General features: G+C 42.5%; 1 protein-coding gene across 4 annotated transcripts; it reads left to right on the top strand.

Moving 5' to 3' along the window:
- Positions 1 to 4,570: 4,570 nt before the first annotated feature.
- On the top strand, positions 4,571 to 18,183 carry LOC120736295 (apoptosis regulator BAX-like). 4 transcript variants are annotated; one of them, XM_040036297.1, is made up of 6 exons: positions 4,577 to 4,778; positions 4,862 to 4,949; positions 9,457 to 9,621; positions 9,909 to 10,047; positions 13,934 to 14,038; positions 16,500 to 18,183. In XM_040036297.1, exons 1-6 carry the CDS (start codon positions 4,688 to 4,690, stop codon positions 16,641 to 16,643), a joined length of 732 nt encoding a protein of 243 aa, XP_039892231.1. In that variant the 5' UTR covers positions 4,577 to 4,687; the 3' UTR covers positions 16,644 to 18,183. The 4 variants fall into 4 exon arrangements, with proteins under 4 accessions (XP_039892229.1, XP_039892231.1, XP_039892232.1 ...); XM_040036299.1 differs by lacking the exons at positions 13,934 to 14,038; positions 16,500 to 18,183 and adding exons at positions 5,059 to 5,089; positions 10,399 to 11,199 and having other exon boundaries at positions 4,662 to 4,778; XM_040036295.1 differs by lacking the exons at positions 13,934 to 14,038; positions 16,500 to 18,183 and adding an exon at positions 10,399 to 11,199 and having other exon boundaries at positions 4,571 to 4,778.
- Positions 18,184 to 19,852: the final 1,669 nt, after the last annotated feature.

Here is a 19,852-nt window from a genome sequence, read left to right as displayed (position 1 = left end):
GTGAAGTTTAATAAACTCCTTGCTATCTAAAATATAACAGGACACCGGAGTAAATTCTGGAGCATCTCACACTTCTCATAATCAGCTGTCTGCTTGACGTTTATTCAGCTGTGTAAAAACTATAACTTTAATCTCAGACAAACTGATTTACTCAGGAAATAAAATACTAAAAAAAAAGCCAAACAATAACATTTTAAGTTATCTAAGTGACTCATATATATTTAACCTGAGTAGCGAAAGACGGCGGTGGGTTTGAAAACGATTTGCGGGGAGTCCAGTGTTCTCACTGCGCTAGTGACCTAGCCCCCAGCTAGCTATCGAGCTAGTGGGTAACAGACATCTCCGAAAACGTCGGAGCGCTTTTGAAAATATGTGGTGTCCTGATAAACTGAGCAGATATTTGAGGTTTACACAGCTACATTCTCGCCTGAAAATATGTTAAACGTTTATTTTGTGACCCAGAAAGAATAATAAGAGTAACATTAAACCTAACTAGCTGCCGCCATTGTTGGAAACTGCGCTGGGCCGCGCTATGAATTCTGGGACACAGCTGCTGCTTCTTTTTCTTCTTCTTCGGGGTTTAACGGCAGCTGACACATTTCCAGTTCACGCGCGTTAAAATATGATATTTTGGGGCGCGAGGGATTTTTCTTGGACACGCGTAGAGGTTGCGAATGTGCAGGCGTCAAGTTAGGGGCGTTTGGGGATTTTTTCACGCGCCCATCGCGTTCGGTGTGAACACACGGTTACGGTGTGTTCACACCGAACGCGATAGAGGCGGCCAGAGCGTCAGGTTTACATGTAAAGTTAATGGAAAGGCGCGATGACCCGCGATTGCGGCTCCCGCGAAAATTCGGAAGCAGATTTGCGTCGCCAAAACGCGTGAAACGCGCGTCAGTGTAGCGCGTTTCACGCGTTTGACTCGCGAAAAAAAAAGAACGCGTGTGAGTTTTTGTGTTGCATTTTGTGCATACGCGCGTTTCGCGTCTACCGCTCGAGTTGGAAAAATCTGAACTCCAGCGTCAAATCGCGCCGCGACAACCAATCAGGAGCTTGGTGACGTGGCTGTTACCTAGGTCAAAGGGGCAGATCCAGCCAAAGCCTTTCATACTTCAATGGAAGGAAGGCTAATCAATGCGGTAGCAAACAACCCGGAGCTCTACGACACCAGCTGCTTTCTGTACCGAGACAGGAATATAAAGGACCGAGCTTGGAGGAAGATATGTGAAGAGATCGGGCAACCTGATAAGTTCATTCATTTTTCTTAAGTTTTCTCTAAAGTTTTCACTGACCCGGGGAAGCCGCACAAAAGCTAGCAAGCCACCACTATTTTCCCACTGACGTACAAATACCATTCTGCTTTTATGCATGTTGTCATTTAGGAATATATTTTGTTTATTAATAAACAGCACACAGTGGTCCCGCTGTTCATCCGTCACTGCTTCGCTTTTTCGCTGATTTTCTTTTTCTATTCTTTTTTTTGCACAGTACAGCATTGCATTCTGCAGCCTGATTGACAAATCTCCTTCGTGTCGTGTCTCCTGCGCTTGCCAAATTTATCATGTTTGGTTTTGATAACTATCACGTCCAATAGAAAAAACAGCACAAAAACACCCATAACTATGACCCTCATTCGGAAATAGACACCTGCACCGCGAGGGGAAAAGGCGCACGAAAGTGGCGGGCAGATGAAGACAAACCGCGGCATAATAATACTTTTACGTTTTGCAATCTACAAAGGTTTGTACTTTGAGAATCAATTGTGAGAACTGTGACCAATGTTCATGTGTGTGGAGAAAACAGTGTATAAAGTGCGTGGCCAGGGGCTAGTTATTCTGAGAACCCCTGCTGCAATAAATGAGGGTCCACTGTCTACTCTATGATTATTATATTCAACCTGTTAACATTTAATACTGTATTGATAGAACCAACTGATTCTGAAGCAGAGCATCCCCTGTTGCTTCTCCTGGCTCCCCAGTCCCTGAGCTCCTGCTGCTGCACCCACAGGTATGTACAGCAAGCACTGATACCTTTTTAGTCGGTGGGATTGCCTTGTGATCACCTTAAATATCTACAACCAATCTGATTATATCCTGTTTTTGTTTTGTTTGTTTTTTTTCAATGTTGAAATTAAAATCTAGTAGCAGCCTTCCCATTTCTTTGTGTTTTGTGCTTTTTTACAGGCCCACAGGGGAGGACGGCTCCGAGGCAGATGAGGGACGGGTCCCAGGACGGTCCATCGGCGCTGGAGCTGGCCATCCTGAAGTCCCTGAAGAGGCCACACCAGTCTCCAATGGAGCATTTCCTCCTCAGCCTTGTTCCTGCTCTGGAGAGCAGCTGGTCCTTTTTATTCCTGTCTCTCTGTAAATACTTATATTTTATATATTTATGTTTAATGTTTTTCTGTTTGAAATAATATTAAAAGTCTCAAATAAATTTTTATAATGACTAATGTCTCAGTTCTACTACACAGCAAATGTTGGCACACGACTTGACACATGTAGAATTTATTTCATATTATACTAATGACAAAATATACTAATACAGTGGGATGCAAAAGTTTGGGCAACCTTGTTAATAGACATCATTTTCCTGTATAAATCCTTGGTTGTTACAATAAAAAATGTCAGTTAAATATCATACAGGAGACACACACAGTGATATTTGAGAAGTGAAAAGAAGTTTACTGGATTTACAGAAAGTGTGCAATAATTGTTTAAACAAAATCAAGCAGGTCCATAAATTTGGGCACCACAAAAAAGAAATGAAATAAATATTTAGTGTATATCAATGTGTGTGTCTCCTATATGATATATGGGGTGCCTTTGTCTGGACGTGCTTCCCATCCAGAGCTGCACAGCACAGAGGAAAGTTCCAGCGCTCCTGGAATCCCTCTGTGATGGACCGCCAGTCTCCAGGTGAAGGCACAGCCATGAAGTCGTCCACTAGACAGTCCCAGGTGGCCGTCGCTGCCTGGGGGGTGATCTGGCTCACCGTGGACACACCGACTCTGTAACTGAATGCTTGGTGCTGAAGGAGTCCGCGGTGACAAGGAACCTGGACAAAATTGTTCAAAATCAGTATTATGTGTACTGCAGTTACAAAATACATTATTCAAATTCCAAAATACTTTTGTGATGTCAGATTTAAATCACAAAACTTAAATCTTACATAAAACATTTTGTAATTATAAGGATAATTACAAAATGTATATTAGATCATATCTAAAGCAGTTGTGTTTTGTTTTAACTTTAACATATCATAATTTGATTGGTAGCAACTTTCACAACTACAGTGAGCCAATCACTCATAATTCCTAAACATGTCAATCAGGTAGGAATGAAGTAAGACATTAATAGAAATAAAGAGTTGTATGTTGACATGTAGCCCTTTCCTTGCTTAAATCATTAATATTTTTGAAAAATTAATCTGTGATAAGACAGCTTATCAAGATAGAACCATGTAACTAAAGATGAACCAAACTGTTCAGTTTATCTAACTCTGTTTTAATAAAGGCTGGTGACCCCTGCTATAGAGTCTGACAGCTGCAGGGATTATATACAAATATTCAACTATCCCAGAATCAAACCAGTTCTAAATAAAAAGGAGTGAGTATCACTACAAAGGTTAACTCAGTGGTCCTAATGCTACAGTTTGATATCAGCAAACACCGAGCGCATACATTGATGTGACACCACAGCCATGCTATCATTCAAACACTGATAACAGCATAAATCGAATTAAATCGGGGCTTGATGAGACCTTCTGAGTATCACTAGAAATATTATAAATAGTCGTCTCCGTACCACAGTTTGCTTTCAGTAAACACCGACAGCATTCACTGTTAGCATAGCACATCCATGTTAGCAGTGTATAAATGGATGGTTTAGCATATATTAGCACAGGTATCAATAAAGGACTACCGTATTAAATACTTTTACTAACCTCAGGCAGACGGACAGGCGCTCTGCAGGTGGGATTGAGCGCCTGTAATTGGTGTCTAGGCGGGCGATTCTGGGACCGACGCGGGACAGCAGGTCCTCAAACTGGCCGAGTGAATGACGGTGATAGCGCTGGAATCGTCCGTCATCCAGGCGCAGCTCCTGGAGCAAGTGGTGAAACTCACCAAACTGCTCACGCCTCTGGAGGACCTGATGGACCCAGGTACGGCAAGGATGTCCTTTACGCCGCTGCTCTGCTCTCCACAGTAAATAGAGAAGGGAGACTCTCTCTTCAAGCGCTAGCTCGACAGCTGCCATCTTGGAGCTGATTGGAGACCAAAACAACCAATCAGATATTTTTGCATCCAAGTCTGTGATTGGCTGGCTCTGTGGCACAAATATAACGGTGTACAGAAAGAGCTGAGCGCGCACGGGCAGAAATGTTGAGAGCGCGAGCGACACATCGCGAGGAAGCGCAAGTGCAAAAACTGAGGAGAGAGGGGCTGCTGTGTGCGTGTGGATAATAGCAAACAGTGAAATACAGTTTTTGCACGCAGGAATGCTTTTCTTTCGATCTTTTCTTTTGAGCTTTTTTTTTTTTAGCTTTTCTTCGCTCAAAATAAATTTCTCCTGAAAATGCAACAGTTGCACCTGCAAACTTTTTTTTTTTTTTTACGTGCGCTCAGAATAGTGGCACAAAAATAACGACACATCCGGGGATTCTGAGCGTACTCGGGCGGCGACTGATGACGTTGACTGATCGGGATTGGGCTGTGGGTTTGTTACAGTTGTCGGCTTTTCTAACTTCGACGAAACTCCAGCTGACGCGTGCTGGTGGTAAATTGTTTTTGTTTAGGTGTTTTGTTGTTGTTGTGTTTTGCTTAGTTTAATTAATCAGACAAAGGTTCATGTAACTTCAGAGGAAGAAGCGGCAGAGTTTGTTCAGGAAGTTTCGCATTCATTAAACTTCTCTTCAAACCATGGCGTGCGCGGTGAACGGCATGTCAGGTAAGCTCGCCTTACCGGCAGATGACTTCTTGTGTCATTGTTGCTTTTTACTGCGCCTGCAGTGTAACTACGGAGAACACGGACCTGTTTTGTTTTTACTCTTCCACAGATGAGAGAATCGGGGAAGCCCTGATCAAAGAGTGAGTTCCATTCTATGCTTTCATCGTTGCTCTTTCCCAGTCGCTTTGCTCTTTAACCACCTACCACAAAGTGCTCAGTGATGTTTTACAATAAATGTTTTTTGGTTCCTTAAGTTGTTGGAGCACAGTAAAAGTGATTACGACTTTTGGGTTACACTGCTTTTCTTAGTAACTAAGGAAAGCAGTAAGATTATGTCTTTCATCATTAAAACTCTTGATAGAATTATTCAGTCATTAGACATTTTTAAACATATTTATTCCTGTGGTAGCTCATGTGCAGATATTGTATTAATTATAACACTTAATAATACGTTTTAACCCAACCCTGTTCAAGTCCTTATCTGAATTAAGTTTCATTTTCATCTTACAGGAACTGCAATGATCTTTTCACCGTAAACTGCACCAGTCATAAAAAGAACTGTGTGTCATAGAATTATTGGCCTTTTTCTACAGGCTAAGTATAGATGTCAAATCTCTTAACATGTAATCTAATTTTTAGTATGTGTTGATGCACGCTCAATCATCCAGGTACGTAAATCCCAAAAGGTTGATTCTGTTCATCTGGACGTTTTCAGTGGGACAAATGTTTCGTCGCTCATCCAGGTGACTTCTTCAGTCTGCAGGTTTCCCGGGCCATTCTTCATTCGCTACGTCCAGATGAACAGAATCAAACTTTTGGGATCATTTGTAGTAATTGTACAGCACTTCATATTCCATCCTGACATATATACTTTCCTGGAATCAGTTATTTATTGTTTAGAACATCCTTTGAAATAGCTTTAAAAACACTCTTTGTGTGAACTAACACCAGGGTTTGACTACACAACGAATTTATGTTGATGAGGCTGACATGCCAACTGCAACCTCCCCGGTGTTTGGACATTTTCCTGCATTAGATACATTTGGGAACGTTGATCCTATGCTGTTTTCCTGCATCTGAGTCCTAATCCTAAAAAGCCTTTGCTCCAGGGCTGTTTCTTATATCAAACGCATGATTTTCATTCATCCTCCTGGCTTTAATCTGAATTGCCTCGCTGTTTCATGAAACACTTTCACACCTATATTGGTTTATATATAATCGGTGCGCTCTCAGAATGTTGGTTCTTACTGACAACTGGCTGCATCTTTGTATATAAATTAGCGCGCTGTCAGTAGATCACCCCGTGATTGTGACTTCACAGTAATTTTCCTCACTTAGTAAATCTGTCTAATAGCATATACAAAATTAAGTACATGTTATTTTCTAATATTTACCTGCTTTGTCGTTCCTGTAACTACAGTAACAGTCTTTCCACCATCACTTATCCCAGCTGAATATTTAAGTAAAAATTAATTGATGTTAATCCTGTAGAGGGCAGTACAGCATTAGTAATGAACACTGATTATGCAAAACCTTAAAGTAAACCTTCAATTATAAAAGGTCAGTGCTCACAAGACTTAGAGCCCATGTCCATTCAGTGTAGGCCCTTTTCTAGCTACCTTGTGAGGGCATCCATATTGCTGCTGGGGACTTTAATAAGGCATGTGTGAAATCTGTACTCTTCAAATTTCACCAACATGTGTCCTACTAGTGGGACAGATCCGCGGCGAATGCCATCACTAGCAACCTTCACAGAGCACTGAGCCATCTGCAGAACAGGAAGAGCTACGTCAGGATGCTCTTTGTGGACTACAGCTCAGCATTGAACATCATAATCCCAGACATCCTTACCATCAAACTGCCTTCAGACTCCCCTTGTTACCTGCTCCTCGATCAATATCCCCTTTTAGTAGCTACTCCAGCGGTCCCCAACCCCCGGGGCACGGACCGGTACTACTCCATGAGTTGCTTGGTGCCGGGCCGCGAGAGTTGAGGCTCGGGTGTGAAATTTATGGTTTTCAGGGGTTTTATTGTTAACTCGGTTCCCCTGGGTCTTTCCCGTGTTGTAGTTGTGCGTCTTATTTTGAAAGAAATATGTACGCGTTACCATAGCGACCAGAGAGCATTAAGGGGCAGTGAGGAGGACGTTACTCTCAGTGTTGTTGGCGCACTTCAGGAGGAAGCTGCTAAAAAATGTACACAATTACACAGTGAATTAGTTTATTATTATATTTACAAAGTACCACAGTTTTTGTCTCGGATCATTTTATTTTGTTGTATTCATCTGCCACGCCTTAAAGGCCGGTCCGTGAAGATTAAACCGTCTGTGGAGCAAAAAATGTTGGGGCCCGCTGATCTACTCAGATCAACTGGTTTTCCATTACAGAAGAGCACTGTAATGTGCGTGGCTGTCGTCATAGCAATACGTAAATAACATGCGACACAGGCGCTACAACAAAGGTGGATTTCAAGGCAAGAATATATCTGCTGCTTGGTCTGTGGCGTTCATCAGACTCGGGGATCACGGTGTTGTTTTTCAGCCATTTCTCTCGTTTCCAGGTTTCAAAAATGGCGGTTTTGATTTTGGTGAACGAGACACATTGAGTGATGACTTTTTTAGTACCTGCTCACCCGGGAACCAGGTACTAAAAAAGTACTTGATACGAAGTCAAATATGCTGATGACACGGTGGTAGCGCTCATTTCTGATGGAGATGAGATGCCGTACAGTAGCTGTGCAGTTAGCGATGCAATCACTGTATTTTGTCCAATAAGATAATCTCTTTTCCCAAGCACATCCAAACAGTTCACAGCATCACAGGTTACCACATGCCATTATACCACAGCTAATCACATCAGCTGATTTGTGTTGTTGCTTTGTGTTCATACCTAAATACTAAGAGAAAGATCACATGTGTCCTCATTAGGAGAGTGATTTGTGCTGCTGATATAAACCTACGGGCCTGCACGTTTATATTGTTAATCTTTAATTATGAGACGGTGTGCTTCAGAGTAACATGAAAACAATGTAACAAGTAGTATAATGAATTTCTTTCTCATGGGTGTAACTTACTGCATTCCTTTTAAGTTCTCTGTAAGATGTGTAATAATGTTTTTTTAGTAATGACGCTAACACTGAAGACAACAAAGAGGGGAAATACGTCTGACGTGAACAAACATTTGACCACGCAGTCTTTGGCATTCTGCTTAGAGGATACAAATGTAACCTTTACTGAAATTGATCTCAGTATTTCTAGTAAGGCAGATTATGGACATCGTGGTGGGGGGATTTGATATTTAGTGGACTGGGGGAGGCATGGGTCAGAGGAGTGTTCCTAGTTTCCATATCACAGGCCTAAAACCAGCAGGCCTGAAAAACACTCCCCCTGTGTTAGGGCGGCTCGATTATGGCAAAAATGATAATCACGATTATTTTCACTGAAATTGAGATCTCGATTATTTGACGATATTTATTTAACAATAACAATGTGTTGAATAATGACTTTAAAAAATAATATAAAATAGTGCAAATACTGATAACAGTGCAAATGTTTGCAATATAAAAATAAATGAAAAATGTAAACATATGTTTAGTGAACTTTGCAGTGTTGCTCTGTGGTGCAGCTACACTGTAGCAAAGTTTACACACTGTGTCTACTTGATCCACGTCTGACTGAACCCATAATGTTTCCACACCACTGAAGTTTTTTTACCTCTTTTCAACCAACGGCAGTCACTCTCCTCTCCAAATAACTTCTGCTCAGCTTTCCGAGCTTCCCTCGGGTCCTCTTAATTGTTGTGACGCGTGTTCGAAATGCAGAGAGGTGCGCTCGATTTGCCACACGGAGCTGCACAAGAGTAAAGCACGAGGGGGGGGCTAATAATCGGCTCAGTCATTTTTAATGATCGTTGAAAGCCCAGATCGTAATCGAGATTAAAATTCGATTAATTGAGCAGCCCTAACCTGTGTTCCACCTGCAGACAGCGTTTACATCACCGTCTGCCTTTGGTGACTTTTTGGCAGCAGCTGTGACATTCAGCAGTGCCCTCATCGTTTTTACACACAAAACAATAACTACAGTACACACTAACTACACAAGACAGCACAACCCACTAACTACACTCTAAACACCACAAATCTCTCTCGTCTCAAAACTTGCTATGGATATCGCTCGCTTGCTCTCCCTCGCCACCATCACTTATAAACTTTCTCCTCTTCCTAAACAATCAAATGTCACAAGTTGCCATATTATTTTTTGATTGGTTAACATGGTACATTTTTCCACCAATAGGAAAGGGATGTCACGTGTTTTTGTTTTGTTGTGCTTGCCAGCGTTGTCCTTACAAAATGCACTTTAACCGTTTCTTTCCACAGTAAATGTGTAATGTAAAGTGTCAAAAACCTTAATGATTCTGAGTGGGAACACTGTTTAGCTAATATTAGTGTAAGAAGCCATGTTAAGCTCAGAGTTAGGGTCACGGGTACCTAATTGTGTGTTCTCTAACAGAGTCATAGAGGAAGAGCTGAAGGATGTGCCCTCAGAGGATGTCCCGCCTCTCACTCCACTGGCTGTGGAGGGGAAGACTGAGCAGGAGGAGAAGCTGGTCAAGCAGCTGAGCAAAATGATACGTATCGTCGGTGACAGAGTGCAGCATGACCAAGAGTTTCAAGAGTGAGCTTTTCATCCTCAGATCTCATGTTAGGAGACTGCTTTAGTACAAAAATACTGTAGATTATTGGATGAATGCAAGAGATTAATGTTGGCTCAATAAGCATTTACAGCGCACAGTTTGATTAAGTAGAGATAAGTAGACGTCCTGCTGATGGAAGTTGTGGTGTGCAGACAAGTGTTTCATGTCTCTGTCATAAACTAGAAACGTCTGTCAGTCAGAATGCAATTTTAAGGGCTCTACGTGTTTTCAAAAACAGGTTGCTTACATTGTGGCTGTTCTGTTGCAGTGTGATAGATGGTGTGGCTTCTGGCTCTGGCTCCAAGTCAGAGAACTTCAGACAAGTGGCAGACAAAGTGTTTGAGGACGGCATCACCTGGGAGAGAATCGCTGTGCTCATCTATGTAGCCGGCAGGCTTGCTGTCAAGGTGAGTTGGTTTCAGTTTCCAGGACGTCTGAGAATCTAAAGCAGTCGTTATTGTTTTAGTGATTTCATTGTTATTTTAGCATCATTAGTAGGGATGGGAACTGAGAACCAGTTTTCTACAGAAGCGGTTCCTGGTAGTTCAGGTCCTTTGAATTGTTATTCAGCTTGCCTATCAATTCTGCTTATGAGTTCTACAGTCAGCTGATTTCAGTTTGTGTGCCAGAGGAGCAAAACAGTATAGTAGTCTACAGTAGGTCTGCAATGATCATAATCGATGATGTCGACTACAAAAATGTGAATTTTATTGTCAACACTAGACTAATACCACGTAAATGTATTTTTGTAACTGCAGTACACTACAGGAAGCTATTGGGGGAGTAGCGCTTATATTGTCTGCCAAGACTGCACCAAGAAGAAGGCACGATCTGATGTCCTCGTGCTGGCGTTGTTCCCACATCATCTTAATAAATGTTGTTCCAGGTTCAACATTGCAAGTGACCAATCGCATTGTTGTGACGTCATACTTTTGCGACTTCGGAAAAAAAGTCTTAAAAAACAAACGGCAAGCATTATACATGTTGTCCTGGCAAAATTCAAATTTCATAAATGAATGAATCGCTTGGCTTGCAGAAGTATGACGTCATAACAATGTGACTGGTCACTTGCAATGTTGAACCTGGAACAACATTTATTATGATGATGTGGGAACAACGCCAGCACGAGGATATCAGATCATCATCGCGAACAGCAAAACAGGAGGACAGAAGAAAATGGAAACTGAGATTTAAAAAAATGTGAAAGCATTTCGCAGAAAATAAAGTTAAATGCAGAATATCCAAAGCACTGCCCCCTGGAGGTGAGACGTAAGCTTTACAGTTAGTGCGTCACATTGATTCTTTGTTTATGTTAATATCTGTATAGTAATGTTTATGTTAGCGTACCTGCTCTTAAATTGGCGGTAACTATAATTAAATTGCATAGTCACAAAGGAGGAGAGAGGAGGGCGAGCAAAGAGAACCCAGAGAGTTATTTAAAACTTCCAACATGACAAGAAACTCATTTCTATTCAATTCAATTTTATTTATATAGCGCCAAATCACAACAAAAGTCGCCTCAAGGCGCTTCATAGATACAGAGAAAAGCCCAACAATCATATGACCCCCTATGAGCAGCACTCTGGCGACAGTGGGAAGGAAAAACTCCCTTTTAACAGGAAGAAACCTCCAGCAGAACCAGGCTCAGGGAGGGGCGGGGCCATCTGCTGTGATTGGTTGGGGTGAGAGAAGGAAGACAGGATAAAGACATGCTGTGGAAGAGAGACAGAGGTTAATAACAGGTATGATTCAGTGCAGAGAGGTCTGTTAACACATAGTGAGTGAGAAAGGTGACTGGAAAGGAAAAACTCAATGCATCATGGGAATCCCCCGGCAGCCTACGTCTATTGCAGCATAACTAAGGGAGGATTCAGGGTCACCTGGTCCAGCCCTAAAAAGTAGGGCTGGAAGTATCTCTACCATCTTAAAAGTAGAGATAGTGTCTGTCTCCTGAATCCAAACTGGAAGCTGGTTCCACAGAAGAGGGGCCTGAAAACTGAAGGCTCTGCCTCCCATTCTACTTTTAAATACTCTAGGAACAACAAGTAGGCCTGCAGAGCGAGAGCGAAGTGCTCTAATAGGGTGATATGGTACTACAAGGTCATTAAGATAAGATGGGGCCTGATTATTTAAGACCTTGTATGTGAGGAGCAGGACTTTGAATTCAATTCTGGATTTAACAGGAAGCCAATGAAGGGAAGCCATCCATCCATCCATTCGCTTCCGCTTATCCTTTTCAGGGTCACGGGGGGCGCTGGAGCCTATCCCAGCTGTCATAGGGCGAGAGGCAGGGTACACCCTGGACAGGTCGCCAGTCTGTTGCAGGGCTAACACACAAGGACGGACAACCATTCACACTCACTCGCACATTCACACCTAGTGACAATTTGGATTATCCAATTAACCTATCCCCACAAGCTGCATGTCTTTGGACGGTGGGAGGAAGCCGGAGTACCCGGAGAGAACCCACGCAAACACGGGGAGAACATGCAAACTCCACACAGAAAGACCCCAGCCTGATGGTGGAATTGAACTCAGGACCTTCTTGCTGTGAGGCAACAGTGCTAACCACCGTGCCACCGTGCTATTGGGAAGCCAAAACAGGAGAAATCTGCTCTCTCTTTCTAGTCCCTGTCAGGACTCTTGCTGCAGCATTTTGGATTAGCTGAAGGCTTTTCAGGGAGTTTTTAGGACTTCCTGATAATAATGAATTACAGTCGTCCAGCCTGGAAGTAATAAATGCATGAACTAGTTTTTCAGCGTCACTCTGAGACAGGATATTTCTAACTGTAACAGGGCGGCTCTTAGCAGCTGGAAACACAGTGAGATGGACCAAGGCAAGCGTAGTGGAACAAAAAACCCATTTATTTCCTATACAGCTCTCCTTACAACAATTAATTTGTCGAGCTTCTTCACAGCACAAAAATCCATCCTCTAACGACAACTGGCAGCCTTACATATGTTCAGCTGTCACGGACTTAACCATTATTCCACTCTCAGGTAAATTCTTAAATCCCAACCTTCCACCACAGTATACAATATATTAATTAGAATAAATAAATACATTTTCACATTTACATATTAATAAATATTTCACACTTTAATGTTACACCAAACCCAATATTATAAAAACCCAGAAACCCAAGCACAACAAGATTCACCACACTCTCTTTACCAATGGTCTCTCCCGGAACCTTTAAATGGTGTCTGGACCCCCGGGGAAACATTTGCCCAAACACCTTGAAGAGGACACAGGCAAGAAAGGTGAGTAATCATTATCTTACACTTATTTGCACCACTTTTATCCCTAGATTTCACACACACTTGCATTAGTTTTCCTTACTGGTAAACCTTAATCACAATCTCAATCACCATTCTTCTCTCCTGACAGACAACCACCACATTCCTTGACGAGGAGCAGCTGTGCAGGATCTGAAATAAGGCTACCAACTGATTTTAAAATTCCCAATAAATAGTCAATAAATATTTAAACTTCTTGTGTTTTTTGTCTGTTTGCGAGCTGACACAGTCTCTATGGAGATGGGTTTTTGGGGGGGTAGCAGGAGGAGAGAAGCTGCAGAGAGGCGTGTAAGACTGCAACTCTGCTTCCTGGTCCCAACTCTGGATAGTCATATTTTGGGGGGTTTAATAAATTTGTCCATATTTCTAGAAATGAGAGCTGCTCCATCCAAAGTGGGATGGATGCAGTCTCTCCTAACAAGACCAGGTTTCCTCCAGAAGGTTTGCCAATTATCTATGAAGCCCACATCGTTTCTGGGACACCACTCAGACAGCCAGCAATTTAAGGAGAACATGCGGCTAAACATGTCACTCCTGGTCTGATTGGGGAGGGGACCAGAGAAAACTACCGAGTCCGACATTGTTTTGGCAAAGTTGCACACCGATTCAATATTGATTTTAGTGACCTCCGATTGGCGTAACCGGGTGTCATTACTGCCGACGTGAATTTCTCAGAATTAAAGTTGACCTCATGCACCTGTGAATGATTTAGCTTAAATTGCTTAGTGGACATAAGTACCACAACTATTGCCTGCAAAATATCCCAAATGTGTGGAGATATAGGTCTCAGTGAGACACAAAATCAGTGAAAGAGTGTGTTGTATGATACTGAGAACTGATAATTTCAGAAAAAGAGCTATAAAATGTTCCAAATGAACAGTGTGTCTATAGTGCCACGTATCCAGTGTGACACACCACTCTCACCCATGTTTCTTACCTTCTTTTGGGAGACGGCTGCAGTACCATAACTTCACCTGTGTGTTCATCCATCAGATGGTCGAGGCTCACCTCCCTCAGTCGGTCAGAGAGGTCCTTACCTGGGCAGTGAACTTTTTCAAAAACAATCTGCTGGGCTGGATTCAGGAACACGGAGGTTGGGTACGTTATACACCAATAGATCTTCACTGTCTTTTTCCCTGAGACCCCATGTTTGAGATTATACACAGGTGTAGATAAAGTACTGCATATTCATTTTTGTTTCTTATTTGTTTCTATACAATGGGTTGTTGCATTGAGAGACCCCGTTGATGCCAGCATGAAAATTTGGAGTTGCCAGCTTATGTTTGTGTGTATTTACAGTGGCTTGCAAAAGTATTTTGCCCCCTTGAACTTTCCCACATTTTGTCACATTACAGCCACAAACATCACTTTTATTGGAATTCCACGTGAAAGACCAACACAAAGTGGTGCACACGTGAGAAGTGGAATGAAAATCAGACATGATTCCAAACATTTTTTACAAATAAATAACTGCAAAGTGGGGTGTGCGTAATTATTCAGCCCCCTTTGGTCTGAGTGCAGTCAGTTGCACATAGACGTTGCCTGATGAGTGCTAATGACTAAACAGAGTGCACCTGTGTGTAATCTAATGTCAGTACAAATACAGCTGCTCTGTGACGGCCTCAGAGGTTGTCTAAGAGAATATTGGGAGCAACGACACCATGAAGTCCAAAGAACACACCAGACAGGTCAGGGATAAAGTTATTGAGAAATTTAAAGCAGGCTTAGGCTACAAAAAGATTTCCCAAGCCTTGAACATCCCACGGAGCACTGTTCAAGCCATCATTCAGAAATGGAAGGAGTACGGCACAACTGTAAACCTACCAAGACAAGGCCGTCCACCTAAACTCACAGGCCGAACAAGGAGGGCGCTGATCAGAAATGTAGCCAAGAGGCCCATGGTGACTCTGGACGAGCTGCAGAGATCTACAGCTCAGGTGGGGGAATCTGTCCACAGGACAACTATTAGTGGTGCACTGCACAAAGTTGGCCTTCATGGAAGAGTGGCAAGAAGAAAGCCATTGTTAACAGAAAACCATAAGAAGTCCCGTTTGCAGTTTGCCACAAGCCATGTGGGGACACAGCAAACATGTGGAAGAAGCTGCTCTGGTCAGATGAGACCAAACATGGAACTTTTTGGCCAAAATGCAAAACGCTGCACATCACTCTGAACACACCATCCCCACTGTCAGATATGGTGGTGGCAGCATCATGCTCTGGGGGGGGCTTCTCTTCAGCAGGGACAGGGGAAGCTGGTCAGAGTTGATGGGAAGATGGATGGAGCCAAATACAGGGCAATCTTGGAAGAAAACCTCTTGGAGTCTGCAAAAGACTTGAGACTGGGGCGGAGGTTCCCCTTCCAGCAGGACAACCACCCTAAACATAAAGCCAGGGCAACAATGGAGTGGTTTAAAACAAAACATATCCATGTGTTAGAACGGCCCAGTCAAAGTCCAGATCTGAATCCAATCCAGAATCTGTGGCAAGATCTGAAAACTGCTGTTCACAAACGCTGCCCATCTAACCTGACTGAGCTGGAGCTGTTTTGCAAAGAAGAATGGGCAAAGATTTCAGTCTGTTGGGTACTGGATCCTGGAGTTATGGGTTGCATCCTTCTCCCCTATGCTCCTCCAGTATTGCTCTCTCTACTGATCTCCAGCCTGGGTGGGGCTGCTGTTCTCGTATTGTTCCCCAGCCAATGAGAGCACACGTCGGACGCTTCAGTAATCACAACTGCTGTGGTGAAGATCAGCTGGTTGGTTTCAGTGATAGTCGCATTACAGATTGTGTAAATTTTTTACATTTATTTATTAATAGGTACCTTTAAAGACTCTCAATGGCACCTTGAAAACTTTGTGGACATATCGGTCACACTGAGACACAAAGTAATTGAGTGTTTTGTATGACACTGAGAACTGATAAATAATATTTCAGAAAAAGATCAAAGATCACAAAGATCTTGTCTGACATGTTGTTTTTCCCTTTTCCAGCTGCTTCACCAGCTCCTTGTTGCTGCTTCCAAACTGAAAAGCACAAGTCTGAGTCAGGTCCATAAAACCAGTTATACTCAGCCATAAGTATGGTTATGTCACCATTGTTATCAGTTACTAATGTTCACAGTTTAAAGCCCAAACGCAGCCTCTGCCTGTATTCCATTATTAAGTTGGACAAAAAACATTCCCATAATGCATAGCATTGATGATGTCACAATCCCCATCTGCATAGCGGCTGCTGCACTGCATTATGGGACTTGTATGAGTGGTGTGGCTGTGGCATGCTCTCTCTGTGTAGTTCATACATTAATAATTCACATATGAATTTCAGTCACAGGTTGGATACAGATATATTCGGCCTGGGCACCTTGACATGTCTGATCTAAAGGAAATTTTTCAGTCTCATTTTTTGTGGTCATATATACAGTATTTTATTTTGAGGAGTTGTATTTATGCATTTTACTTTTCAGTATGTTTGTAAGTTACACATAGATCTTGAACAGTAAACCGTTAGTGACTGATGTTGCACAAATGGAAGCAGTGACTATGTATGTGTATGTCCACAGATCAACAGCTTCTCAGAGTTAGCAGCTGCATCCATCCAGAGGGTGTCGTCAATGAGCTCTCACAGCTACGGCCTTATCATAATCTTCCTCGCTGGCATGTCTATAGGAAGCTTCATCACCTGGAGGCTGACCAGACAGTCCTGAGTCTGACACACACAAAAAACATTCATATCCGGGACCGGAGTCTCTAGTCTGTTTTTGAACACATTGGTATAATGTCTCTAAACCACTCAGCTCTTCTTTTCAATCTTCTCTTATCTATGCAAATAAAACTGAAAATCCAAAAACAGCAGTGTTGTGGGGGAAAGTGTTTATTGTGTAACGATGCAGGGTCTTCTGAACCAAAGGACCTGGTCAGACATCCTGTTTCTAGTCAGAGGAGAAAAAAAAGTGAAAACCTTTTTAAGCATTTTCAGGTTACAGCTGCTGCCTGTTGAATTTGACTTTTGGCAATATAGTGTACGTGAGAAATGATGATGGTATTTAAAGCACTTTGAATGTGCTGGGAGAGTAGAAAAGCGCTACATGACAGTCAGACCATTTATATGTGAGAGATGGAGACAGAGAAAGTGTTGCACCGCCTCCATCTGGGGTCTTGCCTGGTATTGTAGATGCGGCCTTTAAAGACCATGTGCTTAAAGCCATGATTAGTGCCTCTGTGCTGTCCTTCAGTCCAGCTTGGTCCAGCCACTGGTAGGATTTCTTGATATCAGCCACTTCTTCCCCTGCCATGCAGGGCCTATCCCTTTCTCAGGTTTCATACATCAGTTGTACTACTCATGAATCTTTGCTGTTTCATCGTGGATAGTGGTTCTGACACTCACTAGTCCTTGGCCTCCTTCCACTTACCGTACAGTTTCAGGGTGCAGACTTGGGGTGAAACCCTCCATGCATGGTAGGAACCTCCTTGCCTTGATGTCAGAGGCATCACCTCCTTTAGCCTGCTTATTATCCCAGCAGTGTACCTGACAATCGGCAGGGTGTAGATGTTGATCTTGGTCTTCCCATTCAGCTAACTCCTCAGGACGTGCCTTACTCTGCAGGTATTTGGTAGTTGCAGCATTCCCACCGGCCTCTTCATGATTCCCATTTGTGTGGGATTCCCAGGTACTGTTCTCATTGTCTGCAATGTTGCCTTCTGGTAGTTCGATTTGTTCGTTTCTCCAGTCCGAGTGACATTCTGATGTCATTACTGTAAATCCTAGTGACATGAATCAGTGAATCACTCATATACACTTCTTATATACTGCTTTTTTACTCTTCTTGAGCAGTCAAAGCACTTCTTATTACTTGACATATTCACCCATTCACATTCATTCATACAATCATGAAGGGCTTTCTATCCAACACTCATACACATTTATACTCAGATGAATGCACTAGGCGTTCGTATCTTGCACAAGGATATGCATATATGTTGAACCATCAAACTTCCAGTTAGTAGTTGACCTGTTCTGTCTCTTACAGCCCCGGTGTTATGTTCTGTTTTTCTGCACTGTCAGTATCAGACAGAGTGGAGTCATACTTTTCAATGTGCTGCTTCATTCTGTCATTAGTTCCATGTCCTTCCTTTTTATTACTGTTTGTACATATTTTGTATGTCACAGACAAAAAGCCAGTGTTTTTCTTTTTCTGTACCGCTTTTAATGAGAAAAAAACATAAATAAAGCCTTGATAAAGGACACCGCTGTGTATCTATCTCTTCAAGTCTGAGTATAACGATAAATGACAGAGTTGATCCTTGTTTGTGATGTCTGCCCCAAACTGAGCCGAACTCCAATTCTCCTGTTTCCCTAAGGATTGTGAAGGTCCAAATCTTTTCAGAGAAATCTAGTTCTGAATGTGGACCCAAAAACTGTTTTACAACAGTATAACGTTTTACAATTGCTAGAATTTTTTTGTACATTGAACTTCTTCCACGTCAAATGTTACCCATATCTTCCTTGAACTGACCCCAGTGTAGGTCAGATCAAGGAAAATGGTGATTTTAAGAAATCTTAAAACTGTGAAATGATGTTTCTCACTCCAAATTTGCCCAGCTTCCCAGAGAGATGGGGACCAGCTGGTCTTTAAAGGATCGTGGGGAATCTTCAAAGATTATAATACTAAAGCAGCCTAAGCAGGAATATGTATGGGGTGCATAAGAGATCATACAGAGGTCAGAAGATCACAGACATGAAATCTGATCAGAATCGCGTTTAGTGACCATGTATATGCACAAACACATACAAGGCATTTAGTTCCAGTAGATGGTGACTCTCAAGCACAACAATGTAAATCACAACAATATGTAAATGACACAATACACACATATGTACGTGTGCATATATATATATATATATATATATATATATATATATGTATGCACACGTACATACACAAAGGCGTATATGCCAACTACAAATAACCAATCTAAAGCTTATATACATAAAATACAGGATTACAGAAATGAAATGAGTACCACAGAATGTACACAAGGTGTAGTTGCAGTCTAGCAGTGTGACAGTTCAACTGTTTAGGAAGGAGATGGCGAGGGGAAAGAAACTGTTCCTGTGTCGGGTGGTCCTGGTCTGCAGGCTTCTGTACCGTTTGCCAGAGGGCAGCAGGTCAAAGAGTCTGTGTCCAGGGTGTGAGGGATCTGTGATGATTTTCCCTGCCCGTTTCCTGGTTGCTGAGAGGTGCAGGTCCTGGATGGAGGGCAGGGGGGCGCCAATGATCTTTTCTGCTGCCGGTACAGTCCACTGCAGTCTTCTCCTGTCCTGTTTAGTGGCTGCACCATACCAGACTGGGATGGAGGAGCACAGGACAGACTCAATGACTGCAGTGTAGAACTGGATCAGCAGCTCCTGTGGAAGACTGTACTTCCCCAGTTGTGTCAGGAAGTATGAGGCAGCATGTTGGGACATCTGTGTGGAGTTTGCATGTTTGACTCTGTACTCTGGGGTCAAAAAGGGTCAGCACCTCTAAATCGGAGGCTCTGGTCCTCAGCCAGAAGAGAGTAGAGTGTCTATTGTGGGTCAGGGATGGTTTGCTACTCGTCTGGCAATTTTAGCAAGCACAGTCATGGTATGCCAAGAGGAGCACTGTAGACTCTCTGTGGGCTCTACTTGTTAATCTTTTCATTTTATTTATTTATTTATTTTCAACTTGGGTGAAGGCCATGATGAAATCAGGAGACGACAGCAGAGGAGTGGAAAAACAAAAGAGAGAAAAGAATGGAGTGGGGGGAAGGGGGTCAAAGTAATTAATTAATGAACAAGAGAAAACCACAGAAGAATAAATACAGTAAAATAAGCCATGAGAAGAAGCAAATACAATATAGTGTGACAACATGAACCAAAAACCTAATGGTT

The sequence above is a fragment of the Simochromis diagramma genome, unplaced genomic scaffold, assembly GCF_900408965.1.
Source record: "Simochromis diagramma unplaced genomic scaffold, fSimDia1.1 OVJJ01000497.1, whole genome shotgun sequence".
Lineage (NCBI taxonomy): Eukaryota > Metazoa > Chordata > Actinopteri > Cichliformes > Cichlidae > Simochromis > Simochromis diagramma.
This window is presented reverse-complemented; position numbering and strand designations above follow the sequence as displayed.